Consider the following 20,087-nt stretch of genomic DNA (forward strand, 5'->3'; position numbering starts at 1 on the left):
AACAAAAAAAAATACATTCCAATGTATATTGTGACGACGAGAATGTGCATTCGAGATAAAAGAAGCGTAAGACAACACACATTCTTTACCGCTCAACCGCCCGGGATGCAGATCCTTCTCGTTGCAATTGCAATAAAAATTGGGACGCGCTGGATGATGGTTGGATTTTTATTTTTTACTTTCACATTATTCGTGGGCCAGATTGCAAGGTTTGATGATTTATGATATATGCTGTGCATTCCGTGTGCTCTGGAAAGGTTACGCCAAAATGCCGCCATCGGTGCATTTGAATTTAAGTTGTGTTTTTTTTTGGTGTAAAAAATGACATTTTGCACCCTTAATAAGAAGATTAATCGTGTTCGGTATGATTGTTGGGTATGAAATTGAAGAATTTATAAATTTTGAGTAAGTCCAACGTGCATTTATCTTTTCTGCAAACCGTTAAATTCACCATTGTGCTGTAAATTGCACTTTTTTTAAAGCGTTTTTGGGTTTGGTTTGATCGACGCTCGGAAAGCTTCGATTTGAGTGTCGTTCGAATTCGGAAGGAAGAGAAGTTTGAACAAGCTTTTTTTAACACCGAAAAGCTTGTTTTCCTTCATGTGTTAGCTGTGGTTTTGATCATCTGTTAGTAACTACTAGGGATGGGCACTCGGAATCAGAACTACCTGGTACCGGCAGTTCAAACTGATCTCGAAGCCAATTTTAGAACCAATTTCGGAACCGAAATAACTTCAAAACTGATTCCGATTCCAATTCCATATCAGATTCTGATTCAGAATCCGGAACCGTTTCCGTGTCCAATGCAGTTTTCTCTGGTGTAATTACCAATGTGGATGTACCGACATGTACAGTATTGTAGCTTTGTAGCGCCTTGTCTATATTAAAAGAGAGAGGAGTGAGATGCTATGCCAATTTTCACTCTATACATCGGCACATCAACTGAGAACTAAAATAAATAAAATAAATTAAATACGCACACAAACGATTTAATTTCTGACAAAATTTCGTATGTGATTTTGTGAGTGGTTAAAATTGGCTTAGAAGTACTTTATATTTACAATTATGGGTTCACATTTTTCTACATGGAATTGACGGAAGTCCCTCAAATGAAAAAAAATGTCTTGACCCCAGACGAATGCCGCCGACGCTATGTGCATCACTATAACCTTTCATCAGGACCCCACAAAAGCCCATTCCGTTTCCAGAGTATAACTTACTTACCGGATTGAATCCGGGAGAGTAAGTTGATTCTGGATCTAATCAATTCCGGATTTTTTGCATTTCTAATTCAACCTTAACATCATTTAGACCCTCACTAGTAGCTAAAGCGTCGATCGAAGAAGGAGAACGAAAAAAAAAAAGGTTTAAGTAGTATTCGTAGTGATCGATGTACATAATTGGCAAAAATAGTATAGCTTGTCTGATTTCATGGAGAGTTTGTTGCATTTCAGTCACATTGTCCATAAAAGTCAATATAGACCCCATTTTCGGTAAAGCATTAAATAATTCAGAATACCCAAGGAATCAATTCGACTTTGAACTTCAACAAAGGATATTCTACGTATCTGCTTCAGTCAAAATTTAGATATATTCTGAACAGGATTCACCTTCCGCTAGAACTTAATGACCTGTCCGTTTCGACCAACCATCGAATCGCTGTCGCGTTTACCAACGGTCAAGCTTAACCTATGGGCGGAGCTGCCGTTGCCAGGGGCCTCGCCAGCCAGGGGGACCTCTTTCGTCTTAGCTGGGTAAATCTCAGCAAACTTCTTCTCGGAAATTTTCCGTGGGTTTCTGGGACTACATTAGACCGTGGAAAACGGCTATAACTCGCTTAGTTTTGGTCCGATTGGGGCGTGCAGGCGATTGGGGCGATGGATGCGGCTTTGGGCTGCGCATCTTTTTGTGGAGCAAATTAAGCTGATCACTCCGTCGCAATTTCTCTTCAGTTTTTGTATCATTTAGATCAATGTTCAACGATCATTAAACTAGCAAGTGTAGGGAAAGTTAGTGAAAAATTCAATTACATGGCTTCACACAGGTAGCAAAAAACGAACACTTACCAAACCTTAGATTCAATGTGATAGAGAGCCCCAATTTCCACTCTGCTTAGGGCCCTAGAAAAGCTAATTCCACCACTGAGCTTAACACAGAGTAAAACCAGCCGAGGGGAATCGAACAAATTGCTAATCATTTAATCATCTGCTGATGATGTAACGACTTATGATGTATGTGTATATTCGATCTGTAATAATTCTTTACTAAAGGCTAAACAATGATTCTAAAATTAACCTTTTTTTATTGGGTATTAAAGCTTTCTTTATTATGGAATTATTTTATAAGAAGCCTGCAAGTATGCAACCTGCAGAACAAAACTCGCAATTTTAAAAGTAACTTGCTTTTCAGTGCATTACCTTTTTTTTTAAATTCAGTATTTCCAATTCTTGCATTTTTACAGCGTGTTACAATAAAAGCAATGCTGCAGCACATTTCTCCAACCGATTATCTGTTTCATTTAGAGAGATTTCCACGTCCATAAATTTTCATCAATAAAATATCCCATTAAAACCTGCTAAAAAAGCGTAATAAATCATCCCTGCCCATTGTCCCGGGCAAAGCCGCAGTTCGTTCGCTCGCAATTAAATGCATTCGCCACCGGCTTGGCTGAGACACGCTGTGTGGAACGAATGCATTTACTCTGTAAGCTTTATTCCAAAGTACAAGATCCCCCCCTTCCACTCCACAAGTGGCATGCAGTAAAAAAACCGACTCAAGTGCATCCTTCCGTTGCGATTGTTGCGGGAGTTGAAATGGAGGTTTTAGTTTTCGTGTGGCTTATTATTATGCATTTCTACCAGTGCCTGTCGGTTTTTATAACAAAAACAAAAAACCGCTCCTTCACGGATCTATCCCTACTTCCGTACAGGCGTTTTGTTCTACGCGTATGGGGTCCACTTTTCGTCACCTGATGCCGATTCCCGTGGCTCGATTACTGCTTCCGCACGGTTCCGGTCGACGGTTTGTTTTTGCGAATATTCCGTTCCAGTATTGCACATCAACCGTTTCCAAACCCAAACTCTTCCACCTCCACCCGGTGCTCGCGGAAGGCAGGTAAAACGACGACCGCCAAGTGTGGCGAAATCTCAACCCCTAGACGCTTTACGCTCTGCTGGAGCAAAAGTCAGCCATCGGGCCTTGGGCCTATTTAAATTTGATTTAATCTTGCGCTTGTTTTTTTTTTCTTCCCAGCCTCAGCCAACAAGCTCTAGTTGCTTGTTTTGTGGTGATTAAAATGTTGTGAAAAATGCCATCTTGCTTGCAGATAAGTGCGAAAAACAAAATACACCGGAAAGCATTAAGATTCACGATCGGTTGAGTGGATCTTTTGGCGGTACAAATCGGACAAACAAAAGTGTTTTAACACTTCATCTTTAAAAGACAAGGGTTGTGTGGCGCAGCAACTCGTATGGCACGAAAATTGGGACCTCTTCTCAAGGACTTTTCAGCACAAAAGTATGTTGCCGTGGGTAGTACGAGTGTTCTGCTTTTGTTTCTTCATGAGAAGCGACACACTACACACATGTCCAATATAGCTTTTCACGCTTCTTTTCCTTACTATGTAAATTTGGTAATATTTTGAAAAATGCTGGAGTTGTGTAGTGATTTCTGTTCGGAATAATATTTGCCCGATTTGCATCAAATTATACATGTTTCACGTCATCCTTCCGGATGACAGATGATGGTAGGTACTTTCGTATTCATCGTGCGTTGAAACATGGCACACGAAACGAACCAATAAAAAAATTGAATGCCCCGTAATTGAAAAACAAAAGCCTGCCCCTGCTCAATAATTAGACGTTTGGCTAAACGATCGTTACGATTTCGGGAGGGAAAGTTAGTCTTGTTTCATGTTTTGACCGCCCTTGAAACGAGTGAAGGTAATCATACGCGCCAACTTACTTGTTTGGTTGCCACACAAAAGGTGGTAAATTTATGCGCCTTGTTGTAAAGGAGAAACTCTAAGCAAGGAGTACTTCTTCAATTTAGGGTTCATTTTGCGCTCATCCTTCATCCACAAAACCGCAAAATTTGAATTTGCATCTTCAAAAAATGGTTTTTTTTTTGCACCCCGAAAATAGAGGGCTTTTTGTCGCTTATTATTCATTAGCGTTTTGACCGTCTGTTTGCGAAGAAAGGGACTTTCGGCACGTCTTGCGTTTTTCCCGTGTCGGTGCTGCGGGCTGACGGTGATTTATGTGATACAAACTGGCAGTTTGCGAAAACTTCACGGCGTATTACTCACCGTCTTTATATGCTTTTGTAGTCTTTTTGTAATTCTTTGTGCATATGTGGGATGTGGGTTTGAAAATGCAAAACAATCACGTACACTGTAGTACAGGCAAGAAACATTATCAACTCGGACCAGTTAACGTGCTGGTGAATGGCAAATAGTTTGGCCCATTGTGACTGACATATGGTGACAGATTCATAGTTTTCTGTGAGATGGCTGGTCGTTCGTGCAATGGCATGGAACTGAAGTATGTTTAGTAAACATATTATACGGTCCGATCGGAGTATGAAGTCAATCAACTATGAGTGTGATGTGGTAATGAACATGTTGACATATTTTATCGATTTGTTTATTGATCGATATTTTTATTTAACTCGATACGGATCTTTACACCAAGACTTGAACAGGCTCCCTTCAATCCCTATGAAGAAGTAGCACAAATAAACTCTTTGATTACACAGAAATGACAAGCAAATATAAGTTAAGTTGTGTAGGTACTTTATTCAAGGTAGTTAAACATCAAACTTGGCAAGACATTATACGACAGGACCTCTAAAATGATAATTTCAAATTTTCATGCAGCGGCATAATAATGTAGTCTAGAAAGCCGCAGAAGCCTCCAGACATCTAAGTGTCAAAAATAAAGAAAATAAAATGTACCTCAAACACACAACGAGACACCTGTCCAAAGTTGACGAAAACCACTTAACCACGTTCGAGATTAATGGTACTTGAGGGTCAGGAGTAAAATACCATCGAAGATGTCGCTGTAATGACGAACTGTTTGAGCTTTACTTTCCTCCATTTTTTGTTTTGTTTAACTCTTCAAGCTTTGTGGCTGAATTGTGGCACATTATTTGAATTGCTCACAGCCAAAACATTAATCTTACGTTTGAAAGGATACAACCTTTTTTCAGATTTAAACCGTACAGAGTGTACCTTAATTACTTCCAAAAATTATTTTAAGATTATGGAACAAAAAATGTCTGGCGTCATTGGATGTTTTTCTTCTTGGGTTAAGGACCCGCTAGGTCACGCCGGCTATCGTTTGCTTTCTTATACTTGCCTCCTCACTATTAACATAGGGAATGATCTGGATGAGATTTCTGACCGGGTTCCGCTGTTTGAAGACCGGCTCCGCTGTTGTCGCTACCACTGGAACGCTCCCGTGTTGGATTTTTCAAACAATTTAAAACAGTTGCATGCATTTTTAACGTCAATAGCACTACAAATAACAGAGGTACAAGTTCAAATTATTATGCTCTAATGTTAGACGAAAGCTCTCTAAATCGAGAGTTAGACAGCACAAAGAGCTTTGAAATTTGACGAAAGTTTTTACACTAACGCTTGCATTACGGTTGCCAAACGGCAACACGATTTTGACGGTCAGGTGAGAGCTTCTGCACCTGAAGCTAGTTTTATACGTTCATTTGTGATGTTTTTAGCCAAAACTTCGTATTGCCATTGCCATTGTTATTCTCAGGAATAACACAGAAATAAAAAGAATTTGAACTCAATGCGCAGCAGCTACTTTTCCGTTAATTGCTTTCCCTTCATTAATCTGAAATTTAGGGACCTGTGTTATCATCTTCAACACCATAATCAAAACTAGGTGCAGTTGTCAAGACATATTATGAGTTTTATGTACGATTAACATTGAATTCCTCAGTCGGTTGGACATTCTATAATAGTGATAGCTTTTTAAAGAAAATACGGACTTTTAGATAGATACTATTTTAGCCATCCAAAGTTCAACCAAAGTTTGAAGTAAGTTTGCCTTCTCTAAGCGATGCCGTTTTACTTGATTTGCGATGCGATTGTTAGACGATCGTCATCGTCACTATAATATCGGATAAATGTGTTTATGGGATACCCATTTTCGAGTATGCTAAAGGATGTTGGAGCTAAAACCCATTTTAGCCCAATTGTTTTAGCTATTAAAGATCAATTTAATGTAAATCATCGATCGTCATGCATACCTATGGCTCCAATTTAAATCTCGCTGCTCTCATGTGCATACAATGGACTCGACAACACCTCCGTCATATGTTGCAACGCTCCATAGTAGTACGATCACTGTCACCGTGATCGTTATGCAAGCAGCAAACTCTTTTATAGAGCATAAATTCTGATTGATGTCGAAACTGTGGTCCCGCATAACACGGTTTGTGGATTAACAATTCCTCCTCCCCCCTTACGTATTTTAGGTGCGGAGAATATTAATCACTGCCACGATCAGCAGCTTGTTCAGCATTATTTTTCTTTCAAAGTTGATATAAAAAAAAACCTTTTTTTTTTGCTTCACCATTCCTTCCTTCCTTCATTAGTATTGGGTTCGTGTTTTTCACACGATTTGTTCGCACTTTCCCTCCAATGGTTTGGGGCGGTATCGAATCAAAACTACCAGAACCGAAAACAACACCACACAAATGGCATTAATTTATGTGTTCGGCCCCCAGTAATTACCACCGACAAATCGTCATCGTGTACGTCTTGGCGGCAGCTTACGGCCACATTGGCTTGTTCGAAACGGGACGCATTATATTTTAAGGCCGGCTGTAATAATTACCCAATAAACGAATCACCCAATCGATTACTGGTGTGTGTACACCTTCACACTTTCACATCACGATGTTTGCAAAGGCTGGAACAATTTTATGCAAAACAGTCTTTAAAATCGTCACCATGTTGTTGCGTGTTTTTTTTTTTTTTTTGAAGGGCTGTTATTGCAAACCGTTTCCATCCCAACCAAGCAACAAGATGACGCATTTACGACCCATTTCAACATCGAGAATAAATCGAAAGCGTACAGATACGATCTCCACCCTGGACATAACCGTTTGTAGCCGCGCGGTTGCATAACAAACGCATCTCGGTTGCCTCTCAACAACACACACACACACCGAGTGATGCAAGTTTGTGTTCCGCACGGTAAAATCTCACTTTAACGCATGACACTCTCAATTTGCATATCCGTTCGCCATTCATCAACCACCGGACTGACACCGGGCGGGGAGTAAAAAAAGAAAATAAACCACGAAGCGCACACCGAGCGTGTGTGTTTTTTGCCGGTGGATGCAGCTGCTTTTGAAGGCCAAGAGCAGCAGTGCGAGAGAAAGAGTAATCGACCCGACACATCCCCCATCCGGACTCCCGGAGAACCGGTGGGAGTTAAATTAACAAAAAAGCATAAAATTGCCCCTTTCCATATTCCGTTGGTTCATACGGTTTTGGCGGCGGGGCCAACCGTCAAAGCCGGTGCCTCGTGGGGGCAATACTTTTAATTACTTTGTTTGGTCTCCGCTAACCAGCGTCACTTTATTATGATACGCGTTCTGCTATGTACGTTTCGTGGCGGGTTTCATTAATCGGCTGATGATGCAAATATGGTTTCATGCCTACAGGACCAGCTGGTGGGAAAATCTGATTTGACGCATTTCACTAGAAGCTTTTTCAACGTGTTTTGTCCCCAATGTGTATAGAGCGATATGCTAATCATTTTGATAAAACAGATTAAATCCTGCTCACGGCACCAGTCATGATGATGGTGACGATGATGAAGGCCCATCCTTATTACTTTTTTTATTATATTTTCAATATCTTCTATAAACAGTGTTTTCAATCAAACTTATGCAATCGATCAATGTTTATGAATCGTGATTTAATTTTGTCAATTCTTCAGAAACCAATTGACCACATCATGGTCGCGGAACCAATCACAAATGAAAACAGTTATTTCTCTGATCCTATTTATTGTATTTATTTATAATTAATCATGACGGTGCACTGTCGTATTGCCAAGTGGGCGGTCCAAAGACCCATCCAACGGTATGCCGCATGCCAAGATCGGACCAGGAATGGCCGAGTTATCGCCGATTTTCCACGGGAATGTTTTAGTTTTTCAGTAATAACTGGGCGAGGGGAGCAGGGATTGGGTTGAGGTGTTCTACAAAAAGGTGCGCGGTCTAAAGACACTTTCAGCAGTAGGTCATTCATCCCGATCGGATCAGGAATGGACGAGTTGTCGCCGATTTTCCACGGGAATGTTTTCGTTTTTCCGTAATAACTGTGCGAGGGGGTGGAGTGATCGGGTCAGAGTGTTCTACAAAAAAATGTGCGACCTAAAGACGCATTCAGCGGTAAGTCATTCATCTCGATTGGACCAGGAATGGCCGAGTTATCGCCGATTTTCCACGGGAATGTTTCAGTTTTTCCTTAATAACTGGGTGAGGGGGTTGAAGGATCGGGTCGGGGTATTCTACAAAAAGGTGCGCAACCCAAAGACGCATTCAGCGGTAGGTCAATCATCTCGATTGGACCAGGAATGGCCGAGTTATCGTCGATTTTCCACGGGAATGTTTTGGTTTTTCCTCAATAACTGGGTGAGGGGGTGGTTCGATCGGGTTGTGGTGTTCTACAAAAAGTTGCGCGGTGCAAAGACACATCCAACGGTATGCCGCTTGCCAAGATCGAAAAAGGAATGGCCGAGTTATCGTCGATTTTCCATGGGAATGTTTTGGTTTTTCCTAAATAACTGGGTGAGGGGGTGGTTGGATCGGGTTGAGGTGTTCTACAAAAAGTTGCGTGGTGCAAAGACGCTTCCAACGGTATGTTGAGCATTCGGATCGGACGAGGATTGAGGGAGTTATCGCCGATTTTCCACGGGAATGCTGCTGATGGAATTTTCCGGTAGTTTTTGGAAAATTCTCCTTGGTTCCTTGTTATATTAAAAAACTCGTTCTGAAGGTCTTTTTGAAAGATATTTTAAGAAAGAAACAAAAATGAGGATAAAACTCTTAAAATTGAAAGGCGCCCATAAAATGTGCCGGAAAAATATTTGTCATCTCGGAAAGAAAAATATTTTCTGGCCACTTTTAAAACTTCCATTTGCTACCTCCTCGGATTCATGCTCTCCTGTTACTCCTGGTCGAATTTTGCCGCATAAATATTTCCGGATTTTTGCCACAAAAATCCGACCAGGAGTAAAAGGAGAACATGATTTCGTGGAGGTAGCTCGGGTCGGCCAAAAATTTCCAAAATCAATTTTAAAAGCCAAAGTCAGTTTTAAATTTGGGTTGGAAACTTTAAGTCTGAAATTCAACAAAATATTTTGCCTCGGGATTTTAAAACTGATTTTGGATTTTAAGATTGGATTTGGAAATTTTCGGCCGACCCGAGCTACTTCCTCGAATTCATGCTCTCCTGCTACTACCAGTCCCTTCTGGTAGGAAATTGGTTCGAACTCGGCGATATCGTCCTTGGACCGCGCAAAGTTCGATTCCTCCACCATCCCCCCCCCCCCCCACCCCAACAACCGTTGTACCCATGGAAAATCGGCGATAACTCGGCCATTCCTGGTCCGATCGGGATGATCGGCGCATTGTTGGATGCGTCTTTGAGCCAAGCATCTTTTTATGGAACATCTCAACCCGATTCCTCCATCTCATCACCTAGTTATTACGGAAAACCTAAACATTCCCGTGGAAAATCGGCGAAAACTCGGTCATTCTTGGTCCGATCGAGATTAATGTTCTACCGCTGAATACGTCTTTGGGCCGCGTACCTTTTTGTAGAACACCTCGACCCGATCCCTCCACCCCCTTACACAGTTATTAAGGAAAAACCAAAACATTCCCGTGGAAAATCGGCGATAACTCGGCCATTCCTGGTCCGATCGGGATGAATGACCTACCGCTGGATACGTCTTTGGGCCGCGCACCTTTTTGTAAAATACCCCGACTCAACCCGATTTTTCTACCCTTTCGCCCAGTTATTGCGGAAAAACTAAAGCATTCCCGTAGAAAATCGGCGATAACTAGGCCATTCCTGATCCGATCTTGGCATGCGGCATACCGCTGCATGCGTCTTTGATCTGCCCGCCTTTTTGTAGAACGCCCCGTCGAGATCCCTCCAAACCCCGCCCAGTCATTGAGAAAAAACCAAAGCATTCCCGTGGATAATCGACGATAACTCGCTCATTCCTGGTCCGATTGTGCCGTTCGATTTATCGTTAGATGCGTCTTGGAGCCGCGCATCTTTTTGTGTAACACTTACTTACTTACTTACTTACAGATATTCGAGAGACAAGTTTACCAGCCTGTACGTCGTGGACGTATTGAGTAAGAGTCGAGAATGGAGAGCCTGTGTTAGCCTTCTAGAGGCTTCGGATCCATTCTCGTGTCTGCAAGCAGACGACAGACCAAGACATTCCACCAACACTTTTGTGTAACTAACCCGAATTCGGGGAATCCTCCCTCGTAGTGACGATTGATTATCCAACTACATGGCAATGAATCAGTCTCGTACACTATTCGATGGCCAAAAAGTAGACGGAAATCTTATCATTCAGGTTTCATATTTCTAACTAAATCTAATCGATTCTGAATCCTAGAACATAACCTTGGAGGGCATCATTATTACTTGATTAAATTGCATCGCTGATCGCAATGCATTGGAACAAATCGTTATGAAATGCTTCTACACAACCTCTTTGCATTGCCACATTGTAATGCCTCTTAAAAATACGTCAATTTAGATTATTATATTTTTGCATGTCTCCCTATCGATGACGTGACTGACTGCTGGCACAGGCACAGGCAAACACGACCCGGCAAACACACAGGAATCATGTGACCGTGATTCGTAAAGTCTGTTACGTCTGCTCTAATATTTATTTATAGCGAACATTAATCAAAACTACCCTCATGGACTTGAAAAGCGGCCTGATGCAATCTTGTTTAGTATAAGTAAGGCAAAACGCGCTACCTTTTGACCTTGCGATTCTTTTTCCCCTCGTTCTATAAAAAAAGACTAAATATTCCGTCATGTAACAATTCTCCCGTGGACCCACCAGCAAAAAAATTGCATGATTAGCTTCGAAACCGTTTCACAATCGATTCCATTTAGTTGGCTAGTCGCTTACTTCATTTTTATTATTGCGCAAAAACATAACCTTCCGCAAAAACCACCATTCTTGCTTTTCACAGTCGTATGTCGTGGGTGGTTTTTGCCCTGTTTTGAAGAAGGGAAGCAGCTCGGGGCCCCCTTAACAACGAAACCAAGACCACACAAAACCAGCCCAGAAGTCCATTGTGGAACGGAAGAAAGGGCTCGCGGAGCACACGAGACACAAGGAAAAAAAAAGCGACTCCACTGTGGGCGCAGTGTGCCGTTGTGTAGCCAAGGTGAAACTTTCTTCCGTCGGCGGAAGAATTCTGTCGCCAGGTCCTCGTGTGCCGTTTTGTATCGTCGCTTAAATTGAACGAAATTCCCACCCAGATTGTGGCAGGCTGACATGAACATTCAGAGGGCTCCGTGACGTGACGTGATTGGTGCTGGTTGGAAAGAAAGTCGACATCACAGGCCGCTCCAGGGGTGGTCTTCTTTTCGATGTTTCAAATTTTTTTTTTTGCTGTTTGGAATGGACAATGTGGATTCTAATCGAATGAAGCTTCTTCTAATGAGCAAACCGTAACTAAACTAACGAAAACTCTGTAAAGCAGATCCTCTTGAGTCGCATTAATTGGGCAAAAGTTTACCGAAACTTCCAATTCCCAGTTGTACTTAACCTCATTTGAATTCAACCGAAATAAGGAAACACTATGCCGTGCCAATTCATCATAGCGCTCACCAGATTCGCTGACCTGTGTATTATCCTTCCAATATCTCGTGGGGACTATACATATTTACGGCAATGTCATGAAAGGCAATTTCTTCATCACGAATTCCACGAATATCTACTCCAATTTCTTTCTCGTTGATGTGAGCGGCATTTACATTACTTGGATTACCCCTTAAAGAGACGACGTGATTTCTTTCCTGCATTACAGCATTCACCTCTTTCACCTCTTTCGAATCAGCGTGGTGGCAGAATGTGCGCTGACAGCATCATTAAATGTCACTCTGTAATTCTCATTCTCTCAGTGGCTCTTCCTTGCGCTTTTGAGCGTTTCCCACCACCCGTCATTAAAAATCACGGCCTCCTTGTAGTAATCCATCTTTTGGTTCGGATCCGAAACCGACACAGCCACCAGGTGAGCTTGAAACGATCAATTTAATTTTTACGAGAAGTAATTTTCGCTGGACACTTTCCCAAAGCCGATCCGATTCAAGTGTTGGGTGATTAGAAAGATAATAGATTTCATGTCGATTCTTCGTCGTCGTTAGTTTGACAAGACGGACTAAGCGAAAAACAAAAATAAACCATTAACTATACCGAAAAGACAAACAAACTGTGTCCAATTACGGGACTGGGCATCAGGGGCTTTACCAAGCATCATCTCACGTAGAGTCGCGCGACTTGTTGTGGACATGTTATTGACAGCGTGTAATTTAATCTCTGTTGGGGCAGTTCTAGAAGAGGAAATGATGTAACAAGACGATAGCTCAAACTGAAAGCTTCCCAGACACAAAAAAAAGGCTATTCTATACGGCCATCGACCAAAGACGCCGCCCCGGCCCGCAGTTGGCAAATAAACAAAGCACTAAAATACATCTCCCAAAAGTATCGAGACATCGACGGCCGGCGGCTATCAACCGGCGTCATAAACCTTCGTCACGATCAATATTGAATAGCATCAGCAAGATCATTGTCGCGTCAACATCATCATCCTAGAGGGCGGTTCGATAGAGGAAGTCCATCCCTCAGATCCCACCCGAATAGAGCGTATGATGTTATCGATTCGGTCTTTTTTTTTCTCTCTCTCTTCGCCTGCCCAGTTCCAAAATTCTAGGCGCCCAAAAGTCTGTTTTTTTTTCGAGAGTTTTAACCAACGTCGCTCACCATATCACAGGCGCATCAAACTAGTATTTCACTTTTTTTTTGTCCCCAATACAGCTCTTACCACTTAATCATAGTGTCTAAATGCCTCAAGCGTAATATTGCACCAAAAATGCATCCGGATCTCCGATAACCCTGACCGGCAGAGCACAGCCTCGTGTGGAGCGAGTCCGGGTGATGTAAATTGACACCGATATGACTTCCCCCTTGACTTTGTCGGTTTAACTGATGCCACTCTTTTCCAATTCCGACAACATCGAGAGTGTGAGCTGCCTCCATTCGTAGCTGTATGCAATTGAAGCAAAGCGCAATTCGCACTGGTGGTGCTTTCTCTCTCTTTGATGCAATTTAAGTAATTACCAGAGTGCAGGACCGGTGGGAATAAGAGGGACGTTGACGTTTGAATGTGTATTTTTGGGGGAGATTGTAGAAATCCGAACGTATGCCGTCCAAATCCGCACAGCATATTTAAAGACCGCCAAAAATAATCTCTCTAATGGATATCTAATGAAAGAGAATAGCCTGAACTCTTATACCAACATTTCAACTAATATATTTTCTGTTTTTCTTGGATTCTTTTCAGAATTTTAAATCTTCAATAGCTTGCCAACCGTTCCAGAGTTCCTATTACACACACACATTAGTGGTTTTATCCCATTTTCAAAATGGCCAATGTACGGTGGAATATCCATCGCCAATCGGCAACAACAACGATCCGTCTTGCTGCTCTGTTCTGCCTCCTAGTGCTTCCGAGCTACACCGAAGCGTCCACCAGCAGCGTATTCAAGGCACTGTTAATCGGTGCCAGCACACAGTCCGTCACGTCCAGCACACTGTCCTGGGAGAAGTTTAGCGAAGCCGAAACGCACCTCCAGTTTGCCGTGAAAACGTTCGAGCCCGAGCCACATTCGCGGGAAACGGCTGAAAGTGAGCAGGTTGGTAACACGCCTAGCCCCAACTTGTTTTCCCCCATTTCTTGCTCGCTTTGTATTAATCCACACTTGGGAACTATCTTTACCAGCTACATCCGCACAGCTACGTGTGTCGGGTGGAAATCGAAGGAATCTACACAGCCGGCCATACGCTGACGGAGGATACGGCCACCATCTGTATTGTGGCGGCCCAGCTGTCGGAGGTCGAGCGGCACCATGCGTTCGAGGTGCTGATCAACATGGGCGGTGGCGGTAAGCTTAAGTGGCAACCATGGAGTCGATACCATGCCGGTATTTTCGGCGGTGCGGTCAGCGTCGGTACGGGCAAGGTAATGAAATCGCCCTTTAGTATGCAAACCCGCACAACACGCTCGCACACATGTGCTGAATGGATGTTTTCTATTGTTTTTCTTTTGGGATCAGTTTGGCGACTACTATATTGCCCGCATCCGATCGGGCCATGGGGAGCATCATCATCATCACGGTGGACACGATTCGTCGTATGTGGTGGGAAGCTTCGATCCAAATGTGAAGCTAACTGGACGCATAAATGCGCCACTGCCCGGGTCGAGCACGAGCACGGTAAGGTGAAAAGGGAGGGATTGGAAGGCGGATGTTCGTGTGTGCTGATTGATTGGTTTCTTGTTTCATCCCATTCCCCAGGAACACGAACAAGGCGACATCTTGGTGGAAATCGAACCGGTCAAGTACGAGTTGCGTTCCATTAAGTTAAACAAGCTGCGAACAACCATCAAGAAGAACACTACCGTATTAGGTATGGGAAAGCTTTCGCTTTCTTTTGACTTAAAGGAGCAAAAAACTAACCTTACTGTTCCGCATCATTTTTCCAGGCTCAACAATTCTCTCCAATACTGACGACAAAACAAGCCTGGCAGAAACCGTCATCACGTACGATTTCATGAAGGAAATTTATTGGGGCAAACACGAAGGTGTTGTGCAGGGTCTCTTCACGAAGGTGTACGATTCGCGATCACAGCAAGCGACGAACGTTACCTGGGGCATCAAGAGCACGTCGCGTCACGTGGAGGTATTCTTAACGGCTATTATGCGTGTGTCGAAAGAATTTAAAAAAAAATATTTTATTTTTACAACAGACCAAATCGGTTAACACGATGCTGGAACCGGGAACAGCGATCAATGTGACGCTGTTTGGTAACTACACCGAAATGGAAGCACCCTACACGGCCACTATCAAGGCGTATTATGATGACAACAGTGATCCTGTTAGCAGACGGATCAACACCATCGTAAGTGATTTGTGCGGAGTATTCCGAATTCATACGAAGTAATCTCGGATATTACCTCCGGAGAGCACAGCGGAAATAATCGCAGGTTGCTCCGGATTAAACTGTTGATTTTTATTCATATTCAAAGCCGATTTCGGAATCGCTTTCGATTCCGTAGTAATTCCGCTTTGAAATCTGAGAAATTTGGACTTAGCTACGGATTACTACGGAGTAAACTGCTAATTAATTTCTGGTAATTACTCCGGAGTTAGTCCACAGTAAACTCCGACAAAAATGAGAATCGACCTATGACTAGAATGCATTTATTGTAAAAAAATAGCCTTAAAGCCCCTGTATATAAATATTAGTCGTTTCAGTAGTTTCTCAATATCTTTATCCGCTTTGTACTTGCAGATGGTAAGCCGCGATATGGAAGATGTAAAGATGGAGTACAGTCCAGTGTATTGGATCGAGAATGGTACGCTTGTGCCGACGACTACGACCACCACGACGACCACCACTACGACGACCACTACCACCACAACCACGACCACCACATCAACGACCGAGGCAACAACTAGCCTGCGTCCAGTACCGATCAACAGTACCCCGGTGGAGGGCGGTACCATGATCGATGAGGATGGTATGAGCAATGAAATTGGGCACGCTCCTTCCACCAGCAGAGATTTGGACGTTAGTCGGAGCAATGAGAAGCTGGAGGGATCGCTGGACAACATGTCCTCCAGCCGCAGCCGTAGTCGGGGTCAGAATGGTGCATCGAGCTTACGGGAAGCGACGACCACCATTAGTATATGGTTCGTGGCGGCATTCGTCCTGTTGTTCCGTCTTAATTAAGTGATTTCGAATGAAGAGGAAGACACATATACACACTCAGACACAGAAAAATTCCTATAACAGTAGTAAACATGCCCATAATTTCCTTTTGATACCTGCTGTGTGTGTATGTCGAGCTTTTTGCTAATTCAAATGAATTCTTTTTGTTGAAACGAATATTTAAATGTTTCTCAACGGGCGCACGAAGCAAAACAAACTTTTTGTTTGCTTTTTTTTTTTTTGTTATCTAAACGAATTAAAAACGCAGCAACTGGACCATTATTGTTTTTAGTGTTTTAAGCTGAAAGGGTGGTGTAGTTTAAGACATAATTAAGGCTTTTTTGGGAGAGGAAGAATGCGAATGTGACCAGTAATGTGACGTACGAAAGTAGCATCTATTTAGCCCACTATCATCACCATTATCATCATCATCATCATCATTATCATTACCGTAAAAAAATCATCCCAACGTTATCGGCTACATTTCGTATGAAAGTCTTGTGGCAAGCAGAAGCATTTTGTTTTCTTTATTACTAGAAGATAGTAAGACGCTCTAGCTCCAAGTTTATGGGAGACGCTTCGAAGGAACCAACCTTCATCCCGTGTCCGTGCAGCTCAGAAAAGAAGCAGTACGGAGCGATGTAATTGTGTGTGTGTGTGTAAAATGTAGTGGTTAAATATTTTTAACGTCTTTTTCTTTCCGTTCTGTAAATAGCAAAGCAATAAGCGCATTTTAAATAGTGTGGGAACCCATTCCTCCCTGCTATCATTGCTTTATTGTTTATTTTTTATGTTAATTTCTTTATTTTGTTTTATAAACGCATAGTAGAGAAGCTTTCCTTTTGCCTCTTCAAATTTCCCCTCCTTTCGGTCGTGTTACAAACTGCAAAAGTTGCGATACAACACGTGACAGCCACAACATTCCGTTCAAATCCGGGGGGAAAGACAGAAAAAAGGAGGAATAACAAGTATAAAACGCATGTTGTGAAAGGAAAGCGAAACAGAAGGTAAGTGTGGGAAACGCAAACGTAATTCTAAATCTATACAAAGCATAAACATACATATATATATGTAGCATAACGTGTACCGTGTACCAACCCTAAATAGGACGAGAAGGCAACAGGTTCAGAACAACAAAGCAAAGAATTGATGAAAAAGGAAACGAATATTTTTCTTCTCGTTTCTTTTTATTCTTTATAATTTAAAAACTGCGACGAAAAACGCTGATTTCTATTATGTAGTTGCGTTTTTGTTTGTTTTTATATTAGTTTATAGCTTCTTTTATCTACTCCTTGAACTGGTCAACACACAGTAGAGGAACGAATTTTGTACACTGTTTATTTATTACGACCTATTATGACCCAATAGGAGCGATGCAAATATGTTTAGTGCTTAGATTTAGATGCTTTATTTCTATTGCAATAAAAGTGCAAACCTATTTTCTTCCCAATAGTTTTTTTTTCTTTCTTCGTGTTACCTTTTAATAGTTTGATATAAAGTTGAAAAAAAAGGAGTAAAAACCCAATTCAAAAACATTTTACCAATAAATTATAACAATAACGTTTTCTCCAAAACGGATCTTTTCTGCTGAATTTAAATGTCCAAATATGTGCTTTTAAAGAAAGCAACAAAAAAAAACAATAAATAAAACAATAAAGAAGTAAAACGAAAACGGAATCAAACAGCAAAGCAACGGAATTGGAATGCAGAAAAGTACAAACTATTCAAGAAGTAGATGATAAATATGCCCGCTCTTAACAGAAATGCTCCCCCGTTTTTTGCCTACCGTTCTTTGGAGAAAGAGAGAAAGGAAAAGTTAAATAACATGACTGACAAAAAGAGTAGAACAGAAACATAACACGTGAACGTGAGAATGTAACAAGCTGCTAAATTACAAACTGATGAAAAACAACAACAAAAGATAATTGCCTTGCCGTGTGTGTGTGTGTGTGTGTGATCAATATTGCCGTTCGTGCGTCTACAAACAAAATGTAAAATGTTGCAAACACATATAAAAGTAGTAGAAATAGTAGTGCAAAAATTCATGCTAAGCAAAGCTAAATTCAATTTTGAAAAGGAAAAAAAACACATAACAACAATAGAAAACACAAATCAGGAAAGAGAAAATAAAAAGAAACGTGATTAAAATATAAAAAACACATTAAAGCAAAAGTGAAAACAAATTAATGTCCAAAGTACACAAAAGAGCTAACCACGTAACATGAGATCGCGTACTATCAATCACATCCGTTTTTCAAAAAGGGGTTTCATTTGAGGAATGGGCGGCCAAACAACAAAACCACAAGAGGAAACAGCAGAATTTGAAAATTTTGCGAAATATTCCTTCATCAATTCCACGTTCAAAGGTGATAAAAGAAAGAATTCGTTTAACGTTTAAAAAAACACACACAGAAGAGAAGAAAACAGAATGGAACAGAGCCTTCTTTTTCGAAACCTACAACAAAAATCGTTGCCTTCGGTTGCTATGTTGCTTGGTAAAAGTAAATATGTATTATGCTGCTTGTTATTGCTTTCTCTAATCGCTAAGGTGATGTGTTAAGGAAAAATCGAAGCAGGCGATGGTGTAATAAGCTTTTTTTTTTCTTTTCTTTGTAGCTTGTAAGAAGGATAAATATGAATAGGAGAATGGATAAAAATTAAAAGCAGGATGAAAAAACTATCAAAACTGCAAAAAGAATGAAGAAGAACGAGAACAAAAAGGAAAGGGGTTTTATCTTAACAAACACGAGACGTGCAATTCGCGAAACATCAATTCAAAAGAGGTGCTAAAGAGGAGTGGAAAAAAAGGAAACCATCATAAATGTGAATTATGTTCTTGTTTTACCACGGTTTTGCTTGGACGATTGTGTTTTGGAACAATTAAAAGTTCCTGTGTAAATTATGCCAGGAATTGGTAACAAGGGGGTAAATAATACGAAAAAGAAGCAAATGCCGGAAAGAAATGTAACGAAAAATAGGCAAATCGGTCACAACAAACAAACACAGCAAAAAAAAAAAACGCCCATGTAATATGTGTAAGAAACTTTTCGCAAGCGCAAAACTATTTTTATAATCGTATTACAAGTATGCAAAACATGCAACAAAAAACGAGAAGAAAAAACAGGAAGAAGCAGCACCGAAACAAACACACTCACACGAATAAATAATGAAATATAAAAAGGATTGCAAAAAAGAACGCGTAAGTAAAGCATAACAAAAATACCAAATAGATGTAAACAACAACAGCAAGAAAAGGTGGAAGAAAAAACCAATTCGCCATCGATTGCGCTTGTGTGTGTAAAATTATGAGCACGGAAGTACCCAAAATCGGTAGTATAATGTGGCAAAAAAAACCGAAGATTAAAAGGTCGAAATAAAATAATAAAACCGAAAAAAATGACATTTGTTACTTGGGAATTGGATATTTTTGTTGCTTGGGGAAGGTTCTATTGGCCGGGGGAAATTTTGTTGCTTGGGTTGATTTTGTTGCTTGGGTAAATTTGAAGCTACCTCCTCGGAGCATGCTCGCCTAGTATCAACAAGTTGGAAGGAGATGGAAATATCAACAAATACGACATCTATCTCGCTCTATCCCATGCCGCACTGTACCAGCGACGATGGTACTTCTTCCATGCATGTTCTCCTGGTGTCGAAAATCCAAATCCTGGCAGTTTCTGGACGAAAATGATCTTTTCTGCTCGGCCGACTCGCGTGCGCACGCCGGTTCAATGCGAGAAAGAAACAAATGTATGCAACGAACGGGATGAAGCTAAATGATACCTCTTCCAAGCATGCTTCCCTGGTAGCCGAAATCGGTCGTTTTAGCGAGTGGTACCAACTGGTACGGGATTTTTGTGCTACCTCTTTCGAGCATGCTCTCTTGGTATCGGAAATCGCAAATCGACACATTTTCTCGCGCTTGTTCGACGAGCACATTTTTTATTTTGTTTCGGATTTCTTTTAAATTAAAAATTTGTTATTTTGGATGATTTTTTAAGATT

General features: G+C 41.4%; 1 protein-coding gene across 1 annotated transcript; it reads left to right on the top strand.

Annotated features, from left to right (window-relative positions):
• The first annotated feature begins 13,738 nt into the window (after nucleotides 1-13,738).
• LOC126568124 (protein unzipped) lies at nucleotides 13,739-16,107 on the top strand. Its single transcript, XM_050224541.1, has 7 exons — nucleotides 13,739-14,008; nucleotides 14,095-14,334; nucleotides 14,429-14,587; nucleotides 14,669-14,780; nucleotides 14,857-15,053; nucleotides 15,121-15,273; nucleotides 15,667-16,107. The coding sequence occupies exons 1-7, from the start codon at nucleotides 13,739-13,741 to the stop codon at nucleotides 16,105-16,107; spliced, it is 1,572 nt and encodes a 523-aa protein (XP_050080498.1).
• The last annotated feature ends 3,980 nt before the right edge of the window (nucleotides 16,108-20,087 follow it).

The sequence above is a fragment of the Anopheles maculipalpis genome, chromosome 2RL (assembly GCF_943734695.1).
Source record: "Anopheles maculipalpis chromosome 2RL, idAnoMacuDA_375_x, whole genome shotgun sequence".
Taxonomy (NCBI): Eukaryota; Metazoa; Arthropoda; class Insecta; order Diptera; family Culicidae; genus Anopheles; species Anopheles maculipalpis.